At 43.2% G+C, this 17,248-nt stretch overlaps 1 protein-coding gene across 3 annotated transcripts in view; it reads left to right on the top strand.

Annotated features, from left to right (window-relative positions):
• The window catches only part of cacna1ia (calcium voltage-gated channel subunit alpha1 Ia), a 153,388-nt gene that overhangs the window by 113,822 nt on the left and 22,318 nt on the right, over nucleotides 1-17,248 (top strand). For all 3 annotated transcript variants that reach the window (XM_085784484.1, XM_085784483.1, XM_085784485.1), the window contains exons 16-29: nucleotides 492-646; nucleotides 1,052-1,810; nucleotides 2,435-2,535; nucleotides 3,592-3,715; nucleotides 4,019-4,087; nucleotides 5,962-6,140; nucleotides 6,263-6,389; nucleotides 6,749-6,874; nucleotides 7,724-7,813; nucleotides 8,022-8,214; nucleotides 8,715-8,866; nucleotides 9,869-9,978; nucleotides 13,560-13,693; nucleotides 14,151-14,221. In XM_085784484.1, the coding sequence (XP_085640610.1) occupies nucleotides 492-646; nucleotides 1,052-1,810; nucleotides 2,435-2,535; nucleotides 3,592-3,715; nucleotides 4,019-4,087; nucleotides 5,962-6,140; nucleotides 6,263-6,389; nucleotides 6,749-6,874; nucleotides 7,724-7,813; nucleotides 8,022-8,214; nucleotides 8,715-8,866; nucleotides 9,869-9,978; nucleotides 13,560-13,693; nucleotides 14,151-14,221 (2,390 nt within the window). The remainder of the gene's footprint in view (nucleotides 1-491; nucleotides 647-1,051; nucleotides 1,811-2,434; nucleotides 2,536-3,591; nucleotides 3,716-4,018; nucleotides 4,088-5,961; nucleotides 6,141-6,262; nucleotides 6,390-6,748; nucleotides 6,875-7,723; nucleotides 7,814-8,021; nucleotides 8,215-8,714; nucleotides 8,867-9,868; nucleotides 9,979-13,559; nucleotides 13,694-14,150; nucleotides 14,222-17,248) is intronic.

The raw sequence follows: 17,248 nt of genomic DNA, 5'->3' as shown, positions 1-17,248 counted from the left end.
AATTCATCAGAACCCAGCCAAAGCATCATGCAGTATAGAGCAGCATTTAGCAGCACATTAGGGAGGCCTCTGATTGCGTCTGACCGTAGCTCTCCCTTTTTAAATGTCAGTTTACTTGAATGAAACTTTGAAATTGGTATTGTTTCTTCAGGCCTGTTCTAACTAATATATATGTGTGAGAATGGTCACACACACACACACACACACACACACACACACCCCTGGCAGAAATTCTTCATTTTTTACAAGCTCCTCTCCGGCTTCTGCGAGGCAATTTAGTGTAAATCAAACCTTCCTCTGTCTGAGCCCTTAACGTTGTTTCAGGACATTTATGGCGTACTTCGATGGGAAATAGCATCGCCAGAAAATGAGCAAACAAAGAGGGTGAAAGTCTTGTCTGATGTTCTTTCATCCATCCATCCATCCATCTTAATTCTCCTCCTTCTTCTCCTTTCTTATACCTCCCTCTCTCCACTCCCTGTTTCCTCCAGATCCCAAGATCTGCACACTGACCCCAAATGGGCACCTGGACCTCTCCTCGCTGCCCGCTGGTCTGTTTCCAGGAGAGAGGTTAACCTTTGCTCTTGGCTCCAGGAAGAACAGTGTTATTTCTCTTGGCAGGGCCAACCTGGAGCAGAGGGCTGTGGTAAGTGGAAATAACTGTAATGAGAGAGGCTGGAAAGTACATAGCTGCTGGGCTGTTTGCTCCTTGTTGGTTGACTGGCTGGCCCGCTGCTGACAGAGAGACAGGAATATTATGGCTCTGAAAATCATGTGTCAGGTCATAACTACATTCATAGATACCATAATGACATTGAATCAATTTTCATTGTCCCTTTGAGTTCAAGGACAATGATATATGCAAATATTTTCAGCAAGTTTAAGGAGGGGATGCTTTCACAGAAGCGCCACATGTATTATATAATCAGTAGCAGATGATTACATTTATCCTTCTTCATTCCATTATCATGGGATATTTGTTAGTAAACCAGACAGGATATCAGTCAGAATGACAGGACATGAATAAAATCTCCATCTCTGTCTCACTCAGTTTCCAGGTCGGGGTTACCACAACTGGGGACGTCCGGTGTCTCCCCACCCTCAGGCCTTGTGGGCTCGTCGTTCCAGCTGGAACAGCCTGGGAGGCGGCCGCCCCTGCTCTTCCTCCTCTCCCTCCGCGAGTCCGGCCTTCAACCCCGCCTCCGCCAGGCCCTTCTACGGCTACGGCCTGGGCAGCCTGGGAGGGGTGGTTGGAGGAAGCCTCCGTATCCGCGGCCCCCGCGCCTCCTCGTCCCCGCACCGGCACCTCCAGCACGTCCACCCGGACGAGGAGGAGTCTCTTCTCTCCCCTCCTGCCGTCGTCACCCCTCCTCCCCCCGTCGCCCAGCTCCACCTTCCCCATCCCATGCTCCCGGGTCACTTCGTGCCCAGGAGGGACCGCAGAGCTCTGTCGCTAGAGCTGCCCCACCTGCTGCAGGTCCCCGGACTCCCCCACCCTCCGCCGCCGCCGCTTCACCCGGTGCCCCCCATGGCCATCCACGCCGCTCACCACAGGAAGAAGAGCTTCTCTGGAGGGGTGGTGATCAGTGGTGGAGGTGGTGGACTGGACAGTCTGGGCGTCTTAGGAGGAGTCCACCAAGACTGTAATGGAAAGACCCCCCTGTCTCAGCTCCTCCAGCCCCCTCCTAGACCACAGACTGAGCAGGCTGGAGGGGGGGCCAATCCCCAGAGCCAGCTGATGGCCGACGTCTTCCCTCAAGTGAACCCACGCAGCAAGGACAGGGAGGACCTGGATGACGACATCGACTATGTAGGTTACTCTGTTACTGTATGTGTGTGTGGGAGGGAGGGAATTAAACAGTTACAGCATTAGGACAAGCCTGGTGAGTAAGTGAAGTAAGGTTATGTAATCCTACTACTTTCCTATGACACGCAGTCTACTTCCAGAGATACAGATAAACATAAGTAAAACTGTGTGTAACGGGGGGGGAAATAAAAGAACAAAGACGCACAATCTAGCCTTGTGATTCTCAATAACCGAATCATTAGCTTTTGTGTTAAAGTAGAAGAGTTTACACATGCAGTAATCTCCGGCTCTCTCGTGTAGTATCCTCAAATACTTTGTGCAAAGCCTGCTCTCTCCATCACCTGGGCCTCATGGGAGTCCAATTGTTTTCATTGTAAACAAGCCTGTGTGCGAGAGAAACAAGGTTAATTAGAAAGGACTATTTAGACAGCGGGGGAGAGAGCTATACAGATGGTAATGCTGGAAGATGCTCGCAGCTATTGCTATAGAAGTGTTGCAATTTCGTAAATAATTCAGACAGGGAGTCGAAAACAGGAAGTTTCTCCGTGTGTCTTTTAGTGTTTGCTGCCGGTGCCGTGCTTTTTACAGGCTCTTCTTGACGTGTGCCGATGTATGTTTTCACTGCAGAGCCTGTGCTTCCGCATCCAGAAGATGTTAGAGGCGTATAGACCCGACTGGTGCGAGAGCAGAGAGGATTGGTCTATCTTCCTTTTCTCCCCACAGAACAAGTGAGTCACCGTTATCCCCGGCTCTGCTTTTTCTTTTCTTTTTTTTCTTTTCTTTTTTAATCTAATGCGTTGTATCGCAGCGCGGCGCTTTTAGTGCTGGAGTGATTGACTGCATCAAAAGTGCGTTGACTCAAAATGTAGACAGTGTCCCTCTCTCTCTCTCTTGCACACACACATTATGACCTGGCCGCAGGACATATCTCACCAAAGCAATATCAAGGATGTGGTGGTGGTGGAAAGATTTCTGTTCCCCCACCTCATCAATAGGAAGGGACAGGTTGCCAAGCTTCCACAGAGAGAGAGACTACATTAGAGTATTGATCGCCGCACCTTGCAAATAACAAAACAACATTTCCCACCCTGTCCCCTTCTGTCGGACAAAAGAAACAGTGGCGCTGGGGGGTAAATTTAATACCATAGGCTGCTCATTCATTACAGCTGGCATTAACATTTGGTGACGTCGTGTCGCAATCTGCGGAGGAAAGGTTCGAATAGACACAGTGGTGTGTTCAAATAAAAGGCATTTAAAATGTCTCAATGTGTGTTCCAAAATAGTTTAGAATAAATTCGATCCCTCTCCCAGTTGATTCATTCTGCTTCTTTTCATCCGTTCCAATAAACACTGCGGCGAAGATATTTAATTGCTTTTTGGCAGTACACAGTGTCACATGCTAAGTTTTGAAATGCATATTCAGTATTTGTATGTCCTCTCTCTCTCTCTCTCTCTCTCTCTCTCTCTCTCTTTTTTTTTTGCTTTCTGTTTGTTTCTCTCTCTCATCTCTCTCTTCTGTTTTCCCAGCAGAGCACTGTACTCAGGAGTCTAGTGCTTCAGAGAGTGTTGTTAATGTAATTTGTTTTGAATTAGGAGTGATGTAAACAGGGGGCTGAACGAGGCTATTTACTCACCAAGATTCGAGGGAGCTCCCGTGCACTGTCAGGGAACTTGGCTCCGGCTCTGATTGGATGGAAGGAGACTTTGTTTTTAAATTGTGTTTGGACAGAGTGTGCCGTCTCTCCCCCCTCCCCCCTCCTCACGTCTCTCTCCTCTTGTTCCAGGTTCAGACAGATCTGTCAGTCCATCATCGCTCATAAGCTGTTTGACTATGTGGTGCTGGCCTTCATCTTCTCCAACTGCATCACGGTAGCTCTGGAGAGACCCAAGATATTACAGGGCAGCTTGGTAAATCCATCTGATGTGCTCGTGTGTGTGTGTGTGTGTGTGTGTGTGTGTGTGTGTGTGTGTGTGTGTGTGTGTGTGTGTGTGTGTGTGTGTGTGTGTGTGTGTGTGTGTGTGTGTGTGAGAAGCTGCAGCTCCTCTCTGCACTTTCTGTGTGGTAGCTCTCTTTGTATTCTCTGAGGATAAATTCAGTTTTATTATCTAAAAGGTGCAGTAAGTAAGCTTTTACTGCCCCTAATTGCCCCCATCTCCTCTTCCTGACTGCCAACCTCTCTCTGCCCCCTCCTCCTGTTTGTTCCTGTCCAGGAGAGAGTCTTTCTAACCATCTCCAACTACATCTTTACTGCGATCTTTGTGGGCGAGATGACACTCAAGGTAACGTTTTACAACCTGTCTGTCTCTGTATCTGCCTGTGAGTTTGTGGCCGTGCACAGAGGCATCTTTTTCTGTCCGTCTGTCTCCTCCTGTTCGTCTCTATCGCTGAATTGACTTTGCCTCAGTCCTCCCACGGTTTGACCCCTTCCCTTCCCTTTCCCTTCTTTCATGGCAGTTCCCGTGTTCCTTTGGAGAATAGAGCAATTAACCAATGTCATTAATTAGTGGCTGGTCCTCTCTTATGGACGTGGTCTATCTTCAGCACTCCGATGTTGACTTCTTGGCTTCTTTTTTTAAAGTCTGTGTTTCCACTTCCTTAGGGTCCCTCTGTTCTCATCAAGTCCCTTTTCGGGCTCTCGGCCTGTCTTGTGTCTCGGTCCTTCCTTTATTTTATTTGCTCTCCCTCCCTGCCTTCCTCCCTCCCTCCCTCTGCCACTGTCTCTGTGTGCTCTGCGAAAGGCTCTGGCACAAGTGGGCCATCAATTATGCACTCCCACAATCAATTATTAACCAATCTCAGCCCGTCAATGAGCCACAGACTTGTCAGCCCCCTGGCCGAGCCGTACATGTCTCCCTCCATGTCTCTGTCTGTCTCGGCCTTGTGTGGCTGCATAATTTGTGTCGGTGTGTGCTTGATTGTGTAGCATCAATCTCTCTATAGGAGTTTCCACCAGCGGGTTTGATGCTGTGTACAAGATGTGGCCAAATAAAAAGCACGGCACAGCGGGACTCAGGGATGGGTCGGAACGATGCTCAACTTTTCAGAGAGTTATTTCACGAAGCAGCTTCAAGCCCAGCGAAGCATGCTCCGAAATACATCTTCAAGGTCTAATGGCCGTAGTTGTACGCTGCTATAATAAGAAATGCTGTTTCCTGTACTATTTCTCAACACAAACACAAAGATTACACTTTTTGTGTTTGTTTTGGACTATTGTACATTCAGTCTACAATTTGGCATTTAGGCTTAAAATGTTTTCCAGGCACTGATCTGTCAACCATCTTGATATGTTTGCACGCCAAACACCCCCACTCCCTCCACCCACACACACACACACACACACTTCCTCTGAAGATTTGCCGGACACTCGGCAAACACTCTCAAATGTCAGTGGCAGATTTTTTTTTTTTTTTTTTTTTTTTAGCAGGCCCTGTGCTCCCACTGCTGCTGCAGCTGCTGCCGCTTAGCCAAACACTGAATCAAGCTCTGTGCATGTGTAATGCAATGTCTACACAACATACACCTCCCTGTGTTGAACTCACAGAGGAGTAAAGCACCATTATATGTCAAGTAATTGTTTTACAAGGCGAAGGCAGGGGGCATCGGGGCTTTATTCCTGTAGCCCTGGATATCAAACACACTGGTACCTGTACATGTGTGTGTGTGTGTGTTAGAGTGTGTGTCAGTTGCAAATGTGTGTGTGAGAGTGGTCTCTTTTAATTTTTCTAATTAGTTATGTGTGTATGTGTGTGCATAGTGTATGTGTGACAGATAAAGTCACCATCCGCTCTGGCTGCTCTCTAGGCAAAGCAGGTGTTGTTTGAAGAGGTGTGTACATACATCTGAATATATATGTGTGTGTGTGTGTGTGTGTGTCTGCTTGTCAGGCACATTGTTATTTCTGCCAGGTGAGAACATGTTTTTAATGTGTTAGTCCTACACCTGCTGATGGCTTTTTATTTTTTTTTACCTTCATATCATCTCTCATCCTTTGGTTTCACTCTGATATCCTTCGGTGCAGCACATTGTTCTTTTCACTGTTTCCCAATGTTGCAGAGCTGGTAGAGACACAGTCAGTGTACTAATGTCTTGTAACTACAAGTGTAGTCCATGCTCTAATATGCTGCTTCACCGCTTTTCCCCCTCTCATCCTCAGGTGGTGTCCATGGGTCTGTACGTGGGCGAACAGGCTTATCTCCGGAGCAGCTGGAACATTCTGGACGGCTTCCTGGTTTTTGTGTCTTTGATTGACATCGTCGTGTCCATGGCGGGAGGGGCCAAGATCCTGGGCGTTCTCCGAGTGCTCAGACTACTGAGAACATTGCGCCCCCTCAGGTATAAGCTTTAAGTTGAGTTAAGCAGACAAGCGATCCCTTGGCAGTCGTTATCTTTTTCAGTTTTCATTCCTGCTGCTTCATGTACTTGTTTTTTTTTTCTTGCTCCTCTCTTTTCTCCAGGGTGATCAGCAGAGCTCCGGGTCTGAAGCTGGTGGTGGAGACGCTCATCACTTCTCTCAAACCCATCGGCAACATTGTCCTCATCTGCTGCGCTTTCTTCATCATATTTGGCATTCTTGGGGTACAGGTAGGAAGCGCGTATTATTTGCACAGATGTGTTTTTAAATAACCCATTTGCGTACTCTCCCCATTAGCATGATTTTTTTTCAAGTCTGTTCCTCTCCCTTCCCTTCAGTCGTAACAACTTTGAAGCACATATGCTCATGTATTTTTATATTTCTTTCTCTTAAGTAAACGCCCATTGTCTCCCCACTCCTTTCATCACTGCGCAACATTTTCAGTTGTTGGGATCTTTGACCAGCTCATTATTTCACTCGAGCATCCTTTCATCTCATCAGACGCCTCTGTGAAAGCTTACTTATCTGTCTTCTTCTGAGTAAGCCGGACTGCATCAAAAACTCTGTGTGACTGTTCTTCTCCTGACAGCTCTTTAAAGGCAAGTTCTTCTACTGCTTGGGCCCTGATGTCAAAAACATCACCAACAAGTCTGACTGTCTGCAAGCCAACTACAAGTGGGTTCACCATAAGTACAACTTTGACAACCTGGGGCAGGTAAGTGTCACTTGTGTTTTCTCGACATGTGCAAGAGGTTTCTTATAGGAATGCAAAACAGAGAGTAATTAAATTTTTGGTAACACTTTATTTAACGCCTATCTCTATAACGCATTATAACCATACTTATAATGACTTATAATGCAGTACGTATAACTATAGTTATAAACACTCATAAGTTATCGTAATTCCTTATAACAATAATAACACACTATAAAGCATTTTATCATGACTTTCAAGATCAGGTAATACGTTATAATTGTTAGTAACTCGATGACAATGGCTACATCAATAATGCATTATAAATATAGTTATAATGTGTTATAATTGGTTTATGAACGTTTATAACTATCATTATAAACACTCTTAAACATTATAGAGCACTATAACTCTATTATAATACTTGACATTATAAGCAATTATAAAATGCTCTATGATGTGCTATGCTTATTGTTATAAAACAATTATAACACATTCTAACTATATTTATACTGCATTATTGATGTGGGCATTGTCAGCAAGTTACTAACAATTATAACGTATTATAATACCTGACCTTATAAGTCATGATAAAATGCTTTATAGTGTGTTATGATTATTGTTATAAAGCATTATGATCATTTATGAATGTTTATAACTATAGTTTTACAGTGTTATAACTGCATTATGATCATTTATGAATGTTTATAACTATAGTTTTACAGTGTTATAACTGCATTATAATTCATTATAAGTATGGTTATAATGTGTTATAGAGATAGGCGTCAAATAAAGTGTTGCCATTTTTTTTTAATCCATAAAATAAACATACCATCTTTCCTTTCTGTCCTCTATCCTTTTGTTATCCAGGCTCTGATGTCCCTGTTTGTTCTCGCCTCTAAAGATGGCTGGGTTAACATCATGTATCACGGCCTGGATGCTGTGGCTGTGGACCAACAGGTATCCACATATATAAGCTGTGCAACTATAGTTCTTCATAAACAAAAAAATATTCCTCATCTAAAAAGGAAATCTTACATTTTCCCCTGACTAACTCCTTTTTCTCCTTCTCTCTCATCTCCAATTTGTTTCTCACCTCCTCATCTCACATCATGTTGTTTTATATCAAAAATCAACTTCACGTACAAACACGCCATCTCAATCCCAGCCGGTGATCAACAACAACCCGTGGATGCTGCTCTATTTCATCTCCTTCCTTCTCATCGTCAGCTTCTTCGTCCTCAACATGTTTGTCGGTGTGGTGGTGGAGAACTTCCACAAGTGTCGCCAGCACCAGGAGGTGGAGGAGGCCAAGAGGCGAGAGGAGAAGCGTCAGCGGCGCATGGAAAAGAAAAGGAGGAGTAAGGGGGAGAACTGACAAGAGAGAGGCCACAAACAGAGAGGAGGAGGAGGAGACAGCAGTAGAGTGACAGAGGATAGAAACAAGGGGACTGATAAAAAAAAGAAGATGCAGGAAGGAGCTTAATGGCCTAAAAAATACAGGACACATTGAAGCTACATACAAAGAGCCTGAAAGTAAAAGATTTATTTCCTGTTGATAGTAATACCAGCTTGATCAAAGCTCATGAATTTTGCATTTCAAAGCGCTCAGTGTGGATCAGGTCTTCTGTGGAAAATACCTCTCCACCATGTGATAGAAATCATCTGATTCTGCAAACACGTTGTTTAGCATTCACATAAATATCTATGTAAATACAAATTCTAATAGCATATGCATTTAAACATATATCATTAAGGAAGTATTTTTAAATCACTGCAGAGGACGCATTATACTCTTTTTTTTTTGCTATCACATCTGAGACAGACCTTTTAAAAACTTAACATGTTTTTCTACCAACAGAAGCCCAGAAGCTGCCCTACTATTCCAGCTACGGTCACATGCGCCTGATGATCCACACACTGTGCACAAACCACTACCTGGACCTCATCATCACCTTCATCATCTGCATCAACGTCATCACCATGTCCCTAGAGCACTACAACCAACCTCGTGTAAGAAGAACATGTTTACATTACCTGTGTGTGCAAATACGTGCCTTTAAAAGTTTGCACAGGGGCGCATCTCCAGTCGTGTTTTGTTCCTGTTGTCGCATTCATGTAAAAAATGTGGAGTTATGTTAGCTTTATTCTCACTTCGCCTAAAGCACATTTTCCACAAAATATGGACAAAAAAATCTGCGTTTTCCTACAAGCTCAATCTCAGGAGGACAAACTAACACTTGTTTTTTTATGCAGACTACTAGTTTCTATCAATTTTGTAGTTGTTTTTCTGCACCACATCAATCAGCATCTTAAAAAGACACTGACTGGTCTGCCACCTTGAAACTGCATCCAGGCTCTGAAGCTGTAGCGTGTGTTGTGAGTATAGCTGCAGTTCATACAAAGAGCTGTGATTGCACGGCTGATTTGACGTCGGGTTAGGTCTGCTGTCAGAGTGCTGTTAGCTTCCCAGCGCGTATATCTGTCAGCACCTGTGCGATGAACAGAGGTTCAAAAGCCTGATAGCGTTTTTTTTTTGTGAGGGAGAGAAAAGTGATTATCCTTGAGATAAGATGCCCATCTGACCTTTAAAATGGAGCAAGCTTTCTCAAACTGACCGAGCATCAGATAAATATCACAGGTCTTGGTTGTATTTGTCAGCTGTTGCTCCTGACATTTGGCAGCCTCCCACTTGCTAGAAGCTACGACTGTATTGATGGAAAGAGGAAACAGTGAGCAAAGTAATTTCCAGTCTCTGCAGTGGACTTGATGTTAAGACAATTAAAACATGCTTGCCTGTGGAATATTTGAATACTGGGCGAATGTTCTTTAGCTTAAAAAATATGTTTGTCAGGGGACGTACTGTGTGTGTTTATGGTGCTGTGAATGGAGGATGCTCTGTTTTTCCTCTGGCGTGCTTGATTTTACTCTGCAAACAATGGGAGCAATTTCAGTTCTACAGCTTCAGACACACACAAAAAAAACACACACACGTTTTTTACTCTTTCTTTCCAGTCTCTGGATCTTGCCCTGAAGTACTGCAACTATTTCTTTACCTCCACTTTTGTGCTGGAATCCATACTCAAACTCATTGCCTTTGGCGTTCGCCGCTTCTTCAAAGAAAGGTACAGTTTCTATTCGTGCCTTACGTGTGGTTGTATATATGAGAGTGTTTCCTCTTCTGTCTGCATCTAAGTCTATCTGTCAACTTATCTGTCCCTCTTTGTACACATGTAGATTTGTTCATCTTCTGTGCTTACCATAGACTGGTTCCTCCTTTCTTTTCTTTTTTGAAATAGACTGGTCCGATCTGTACTGTACCTGAAGGAGAGTGGTATGGTGACTGTCAATCATCTTTTAAAGTGGAGATTTCACTCCCCGGGGAATGACAGTGTCACAGTGCTGAATAGTGTTTTTGTCTATTCAGCTAAGTCACTTATCACATATTTGATGTGAAAAAAAAAACATGAAAGTGTCTAACATGGCTCTAGACACATGCGATAATCTCTTGAATTAACATATAATATAAATAGTGCCACAATAACAGTTATTTAGTTCAAAGTGTAATAGCTGAACAAATCCGCCTTTTGCTTTGATCATTATAAATGGAAGAACGAATAGCAGCTTTAACGTGATAGAGGATTATGAAATATGTTTAAATATGTGAGCTGGCTCTGATGTGTTCTGTTGTTAAGTTGACTAAGCCACACTGTGGTGCAGATACTGATTTCATGACAATTATCACACATCATCACTGTTATGAATGAATAAACAGGAATGTCCTGTATTAGTTTGCAACTATTTATAATTATATATATATATATATATATATATATATATATATATATATATATGTATAATAGTATTTTTTTCTCTCTCTCTTTTTTTTGGACATCAACCAATCAATCTTTGGTTCCCTTATTCCATCAAGTTTTTCCACAATGCTAATACTAACAGTAACTCAGTTATTTAATTAAAACTTTAATTTCATCTCAATATGACAGTCCTTCCATAATGAGAGTTTTTCATTGTATTAATTTGAGTGAACTAATGTCCATCTAATTAGAGAAAAAAAATATTTAAATACTCCATTATTCTGCTCAACAGAACCTAATTGTCTATTAGTTCTATGCATGTGATGCTGCACTTCCCATTTCTCCAACCTACTGTAAAGACCTTTATGTGACCTCTGCAGGGAACACACCTTATCACCGGTGGGTTCACTCCCACACTCACTCCCACATTAATTCATTCAGAGCTCAGATTAATTGATTTGTCACTCATCGTGTGTGCGGTGATGAGACTGATGTCTTATTCTTTTCAGGGACACGTGGTGAGTAATTAAAGGCAGAAACAGATTTAGTGTCTTATTATACACTGATGGTACTATAATGTAATTGACCTATTTTAGTTGGTGAAGCAAAAGAGGAGAGAGAGGGGATACAGAGAAAGGGTTAGAGCGGTGGGAAACAGAGACACACAGGAAAGAGAAAGATAAAATATAAAAGGGAAAGTTGGGCTGATGGAAGACAAAAAAGGAAGCGGACAAATGAGTGATGAATGGAGAAAGAGAAAGAGATGGACGGATAGAGACAGAATTTATCACACAGTTATCAGCTGGCACTTTGTCTCTTTTTATGTAGTGTCAGCAACAGCCATGAGCAGGCGTTGTGCATAGTGTGATTTATAATCCGGGTTGAGTCTCGGTCCAGCTTTACAACTGGGCCACTGGAGTAGCAGGTAACACACAAACACACTTCCACGTGTTCCACCAGCCGAACTACATTTGCTGTAAAATTACCCAACTCATTTAATTCAACCTTTAGATGTGTAACTTGCCCCCGTGTTGTACGCTTGAGATTGCCTCCGTGGCTTTGATGCATTTAAGCGATTGAGGAACAGGATGCCTTACTGTTTGTGCTGCTGTCCTCAATCTTAAACCACAGAGGACGATGCAAGAAACAGCAATCAGAGGCAGTCTCTCATATATAAACTCAGTACACAGGAAGTCAGTCTGGTGTGGCAAACAAATCCAAGGGGTGAGGCAAAAGGCAAAAGGCTTGATAAGTGAAGTAAGTGTGAGTAAGTATACACACAGGCTAAACACAGTAAATGCCAGGACACTTGATACTGGTAATGAAGACAAAGTGACACAAAAGACAGGGAGCTCACACCTGACGCTAGGAGGGAAAGACAATGAGACACAGGTGCAGGGTCGACAGTCACAAGAGAGGGAAACATGATGGCAGGAAGTGTAAATCTGAAACAACTGAAAAGGTAACGGTTTGTTCCATTGGGACCCGAAAGTCAGATTTTCCAAGTTCCCATGAAGTTGATTACGTCATCAGAAACGTTGCCTCAAGTTGGAATTTCAACTCGGAAACTCCGAGGAGCCTGAGCTCACAATCCAAGATGGCTGCTTCATCCGTCAACAGCAAAAAAAAAAGGCATATTACACGGTTTATCAGCCACTTAGTTTAGTTTTTTGTGGCATTTAATTAGTTGTTCCGGCAGTACTGTGCAATATACACCTGTAGACATGTTGTTGTGTTGTTTTATGGTCAAACTATCATGTAGTGTGTTGTTAGCGGCTGGTATTAGCTCACAGTGCTAACAACAACAAGAGCTAATAAAATGATTGCTTCTTCTGACTTGTTACAAGCTCATAACTTATGTAACGTAATTAACCTGGATGTTGCGTCCTTCCCAGCTTTGAATTCTAACTTCCAAGGTGAATGGGATGCACCATTAGGCAAAAGCAAAAATAAGAAGGGAGGTAAAAAAGCAAATATGAAGAAAACAGAAAACATAACCTTGGACGGGACTCGACAAAACCTTTTGTAGCCAGGAACAACAAAAAAAGGAGTAGTCCCTCAGTCGTTCAGGCCCTGACAATAGAAGGAAACAAGATCATGTGGGTGTGATAGTGAGTCACAGGCTGTGATTGATACACTGCTGTCACTGTCATTTTGAATCACAGAGTTTGGCAAGCATTCTGACAAATAAAATGGCAGTGCCAAATATTTACTGTGGGTGCCTTTCTGTGTGATCCCAGATCAGATGTGACACCTCATTTTTCCAATTCCCATAAAAACCTGCACAATTTCCAGCTCTCCTTGATGATTTCACGAAAGACATGTACTTGTTGACCATCTTCCAAAATATCAGCAGATAAATGAGGACTGCACGACCCCCCTGAAGCAACCGCATGAGGTAATAAAGGATAAACGACTGTGGGGAAGTTTGAAAAACTGGACAGAAGGAGTATGGTGGCTGCGAACTCTCTGAATTCCAACTATACTTATCTGGTTTGGTTTCATCTGTTTCTCATCTGTCCTCAAGCCTTAGAGAGAAATTGTCTGCCAACCATTTTGCTACACATGATGGATTAATTAAGGGCTTTTGGGGCTGAGGCACTGTCGCAGGAGGATGAGAGTAACTTGTTGAGAGGTAACTAATAATTAGCTACATACCTCCTGAGGCTGAGAACTTTTCAAACAACCCTTAGCGCAGTACTTACAGTCGACGCCAACATGTGAACGGCTACAGCTTTGTAAGTGTCACTACGTCTTTTCATCATTTTTTGTGTACATTTTCTTTATGTGTGTGTGTGTGCGTGTGTAATCTGCGCGTGCTGGTCAATTCCTCCGTGTGCCTTGCTCCATCATACGAGTGTGTGTATCCTGTATGTGTGTGCTTGTGCTAGGTGGAACCAGTTGGACTTGGCCATTGTGCTTCTGTCGGTGATGGGCATCACCTTGGAGGAGATTGAGATCAGTGCTGCCCTGCCCATCAACCCCACTATCATCAGGATCATGAGAGTTTTGAGGATTGCACGAGGTACATTAGCCACGCTAGTGTGTCACGCGCGCACACACACACACACACACACACACACACACACACACACACACACACCCTTTACAACTACACTTCCTTTCAGTGAAATAAAACATTGATTTTTGTCTTACTGTCTGTCAAAATATGATGTAGCATAGCAGCTAATGGCTAAAGTGTGTGTACATGTATGTACAAATGCGTATATGTGTGAGTGTGTGTGATACACGGGGTGTAAATTAAGCACTGACCTTTCCACAGTTTAATGTTTCTCATTTAGTCTGTAATTGAACCTGAGGGATTTCCCCCTAAATGCCCACACTTAAAATCTATCTCTCTCTCTCTCTCTCTCTCTCTCTCTCTCTCTCTCTCTCTCTCTCTCTCTCTCTCTCTCTCTCTCTCTCCTTCTCTCTTACTCTGTCTCTTGCTCTGTCTCTCCATCACTAACACACACACACAGTGCTGAAGCTACTGAAGATGGCGACAGGAATGAGAGCCCTGTTGGATACAGTGGTCCAAGCCCTGCCTCAGGTATGCACACACACACACACACACACACACACACACTCACACACTCACTCTTTTTACCTCATGTACACACACTGCACACTCCCAGAGAGAGAGTCTTGGCCAATCTCAGTCAATAGTCAGGGGGGTACGAGCCCCCCCTCCCCTTCCCTTCCTCTGTTGGCCTGTAGGCAGCTCTAAGAGATGACTCATTCATACCACAGACTGTTAGACTGGCGCTCACACGTGCACACACACATGAATACACATGCATACACATGCGCACACACACACACACACACACACACACACTTTGGCTTATTTTCACTTTCAGTACCATGGAGAGTACCCAGACTCCCACTGCGACCACAGTGTGCTAGAAACAGCGGGGGCTTCTTAAACCAGACTGCAGTTCATTTGGTGGTGAACTGTCCACAGAGGCAGACAGTCTCCGCACCGTCCCAGTGTCACTGTCATTCCTGTGCACTGAGAGTTATTTGACACAATGAAAAATCCCAGAATGCATCTCTGGTTGCTGTTCTTTCTAACAGGAAGTATTCTCTTTATACTTTGCCACATCATTTTATGTATAAGAAATAAAATAGGACACAACAAAACAAAGGTACAGTTATGTAATATATGTGATTTTTAGAGAAAGGTGTTGATATGTGGCTCTGTGGTGTGTGGGTTCAATCTGCACAAACATCTACTGTATGTAGCCTCAATATATTCCATACAGACATGAGTGTGGTGTCACACATAACAGGTGTGCAGCCTTGTTTATGGACATGCAGCACTTAGACAAACACACACACACACACACACACAGTTTGACCCATTGACCATCAAAGGTAAGATGAAGCAAACAGAGGGAAACAGGTGGTGTGGTGAAGGGAGGGCAGGCAGAGGTGAGGAAGAACAGATTCCTTGTCTTTCTTTTCTATTGATCCCCCCCCTCATTAACACTGAGCCCTTTGCTCTATCCCAAGGGCATCAGGGGAGGTAATTAAAACTGGGGCTAATTAAACAGTTCCATGAGGTTTCTGACTGTGTGTATGCGTGTGTGCGCTCATTGAGGTACCGAACGAGTGAGAACAAAAGTGTTACACCTGGCGAGAGATTTAACCTGCGGCAATATTGCACTCTTATTTCACTGTGAAAATGAAATGGCAAGCTGCCAACTTTTCGTCATTACATCACATAGGATATCGAGACAGTATTGACATTTCAACAAAGGCTTCAGGATACAACTGAACAAAAGAACAAGCATATAGGTTTAAGAAGGCGAGGAGTATGAATTGTGCAGTCAGGCCTCGCAGGGGCAGATGTCGGCTAGAATGATAACTTACAAGATTCAACTTGATGAGGATGCTTTGCAAGTTTCATAAGCAGTTTAGATATCTAATAGGCCATAGCAGGACATGGGGATGTAATGAGAGAGCCATATACTTACACTAAACGGATGGGTAAGCTTAATAGATCATTGAAACACTAAGAGAAGTGCATTTTCATGGCTTGTCTTTGCAAAAACACAGCAAGACAAAGTCATTTTAGCCACAAGCATCCTCCATTATCCTCTTCTCCCTAACTGACGCAAGATGGCTACAGCACACTATTCACTAACACTAATAGCTATCCTGTTGGTACTAAAGACAAGCCAGTTGTTTTATATATTTCTCTGGGAAAAGCTTAGAAGCCTCCAGAATAGGCTTTGGCAATCAGGGCTGTACAGTATCTCGTGAAACAATCTGTATAGAGTTTAGAAGATAATGGTGGTCACTTACCAAATTAAATCAAACCTTCAATTGTGAATTAAATCTTACAGTATAAGTAAAGCCAACTGAACAGTTGTTGTATAAATTTGAATAGAATACAATATTTGCCACCGCCCTGTAAAACTGGGGCCATTATGATGCACAGATGTAGGACAAAACAAACTTAGAGACAGATTTGAGTTAATCCCAGAAAACAGTCACATTTGTAACAATTACAGCACGCCATTGTTTGTCATTGACCTCCATTACCTCCAGTCTGCAGAGACCCATCACGCTGTCCTTCATGAAATGGGCTTTGTTTGTACATTTTAATATTTTAATGAATGTATGAATATAAACTAACCAGGTGAATAATATTAGTCCATTTATGGAAAAGTCTTTAGCGGCCTTAAAATGCCGACATCAGTTCCTCCTCAGTAATCACTGCAGTGAGGTTTTACGAAGGGCAACACAGAAACAAAAGCGCCTCATTTATCCTAAATTAAATTACAGTCCCCCCTTTTTTTTACTTGGCTCCTTCTTACTGAGAGCTTTCCCTTCAAACTCCTTTTTACTGTGATTTTTCCTGTACAAGAAGACATCTTTAACCTTGAGAGGTTGAAGAAGCTCAATTCAAGAATCCATCTTGTCAGGCTTAAGCTTTTCAGTTGTAGCTGAACCACAGTGGCTCGGACCAGTCCGCCTCCTACGAGGGAGCAACTTCTGGCAGCAATCAGAGAGCTATGAAAGCACGTTTAAGCACAGATTGTCCTTTAAAACACAGAAAGAGATGTCTACTGACATGCTGTGTCTCTTCCTTAGCTGTCTTCTACTACGTCATGTGATTGACGGTTGGTTCATCAACAGCACCTGCCCGTTTCCAAACAGTTTCCAATGAAACCCTCCCAGATGTTCTGTGTAACAAACCATCTGGTGCGTCAGGTTAAGACGTCTTTATAGCCCTGCCAATCCCACCTCCAAATAGAGCCACAAGTATCTCAGCAAAATATCATTTAATAAACTTTATATGTGTATATGTGGGGTTGTGTGTAATATCTCACATAGATATATACAGTGTATACAAAACTCTACATGTGCTTCCCTGAATAGAGAGGTGAAGTGATCTGAAGCTCTCCGTAGAACACATTGTATTTATAGTAACTACTTATCAGTGCATATCCTCATTCCCAGTGGAGCAGTGCTGTTAGCAGAGTGTTAAAGACAGTGAATAGGAGACAAGGTTCTGTTTCCCTGGAATGTTGATTAGATTTTGCCCCGGCTGTTTACCGTGCAGTAT

This window comes from Trachurus japonicus, chromosome 8 (assembly GCF_045865225.1).
Source record: "Trachurus japonicus isolate A0001 chromosome 8, Traja_1.0".
NCBI classification, from domain to species: domain Eukaryota; kingdom Metazoa; phylum Chordata; class Actinopteri; order Carangiformes; family Carangidae; genus Trachurus; species Trachurus japonicus.
The sequence above is the reverse complement of the archived record's forward strand: the minus strand, read 5'-3'. Positions and strand labels throughout refer to the sequence as shown.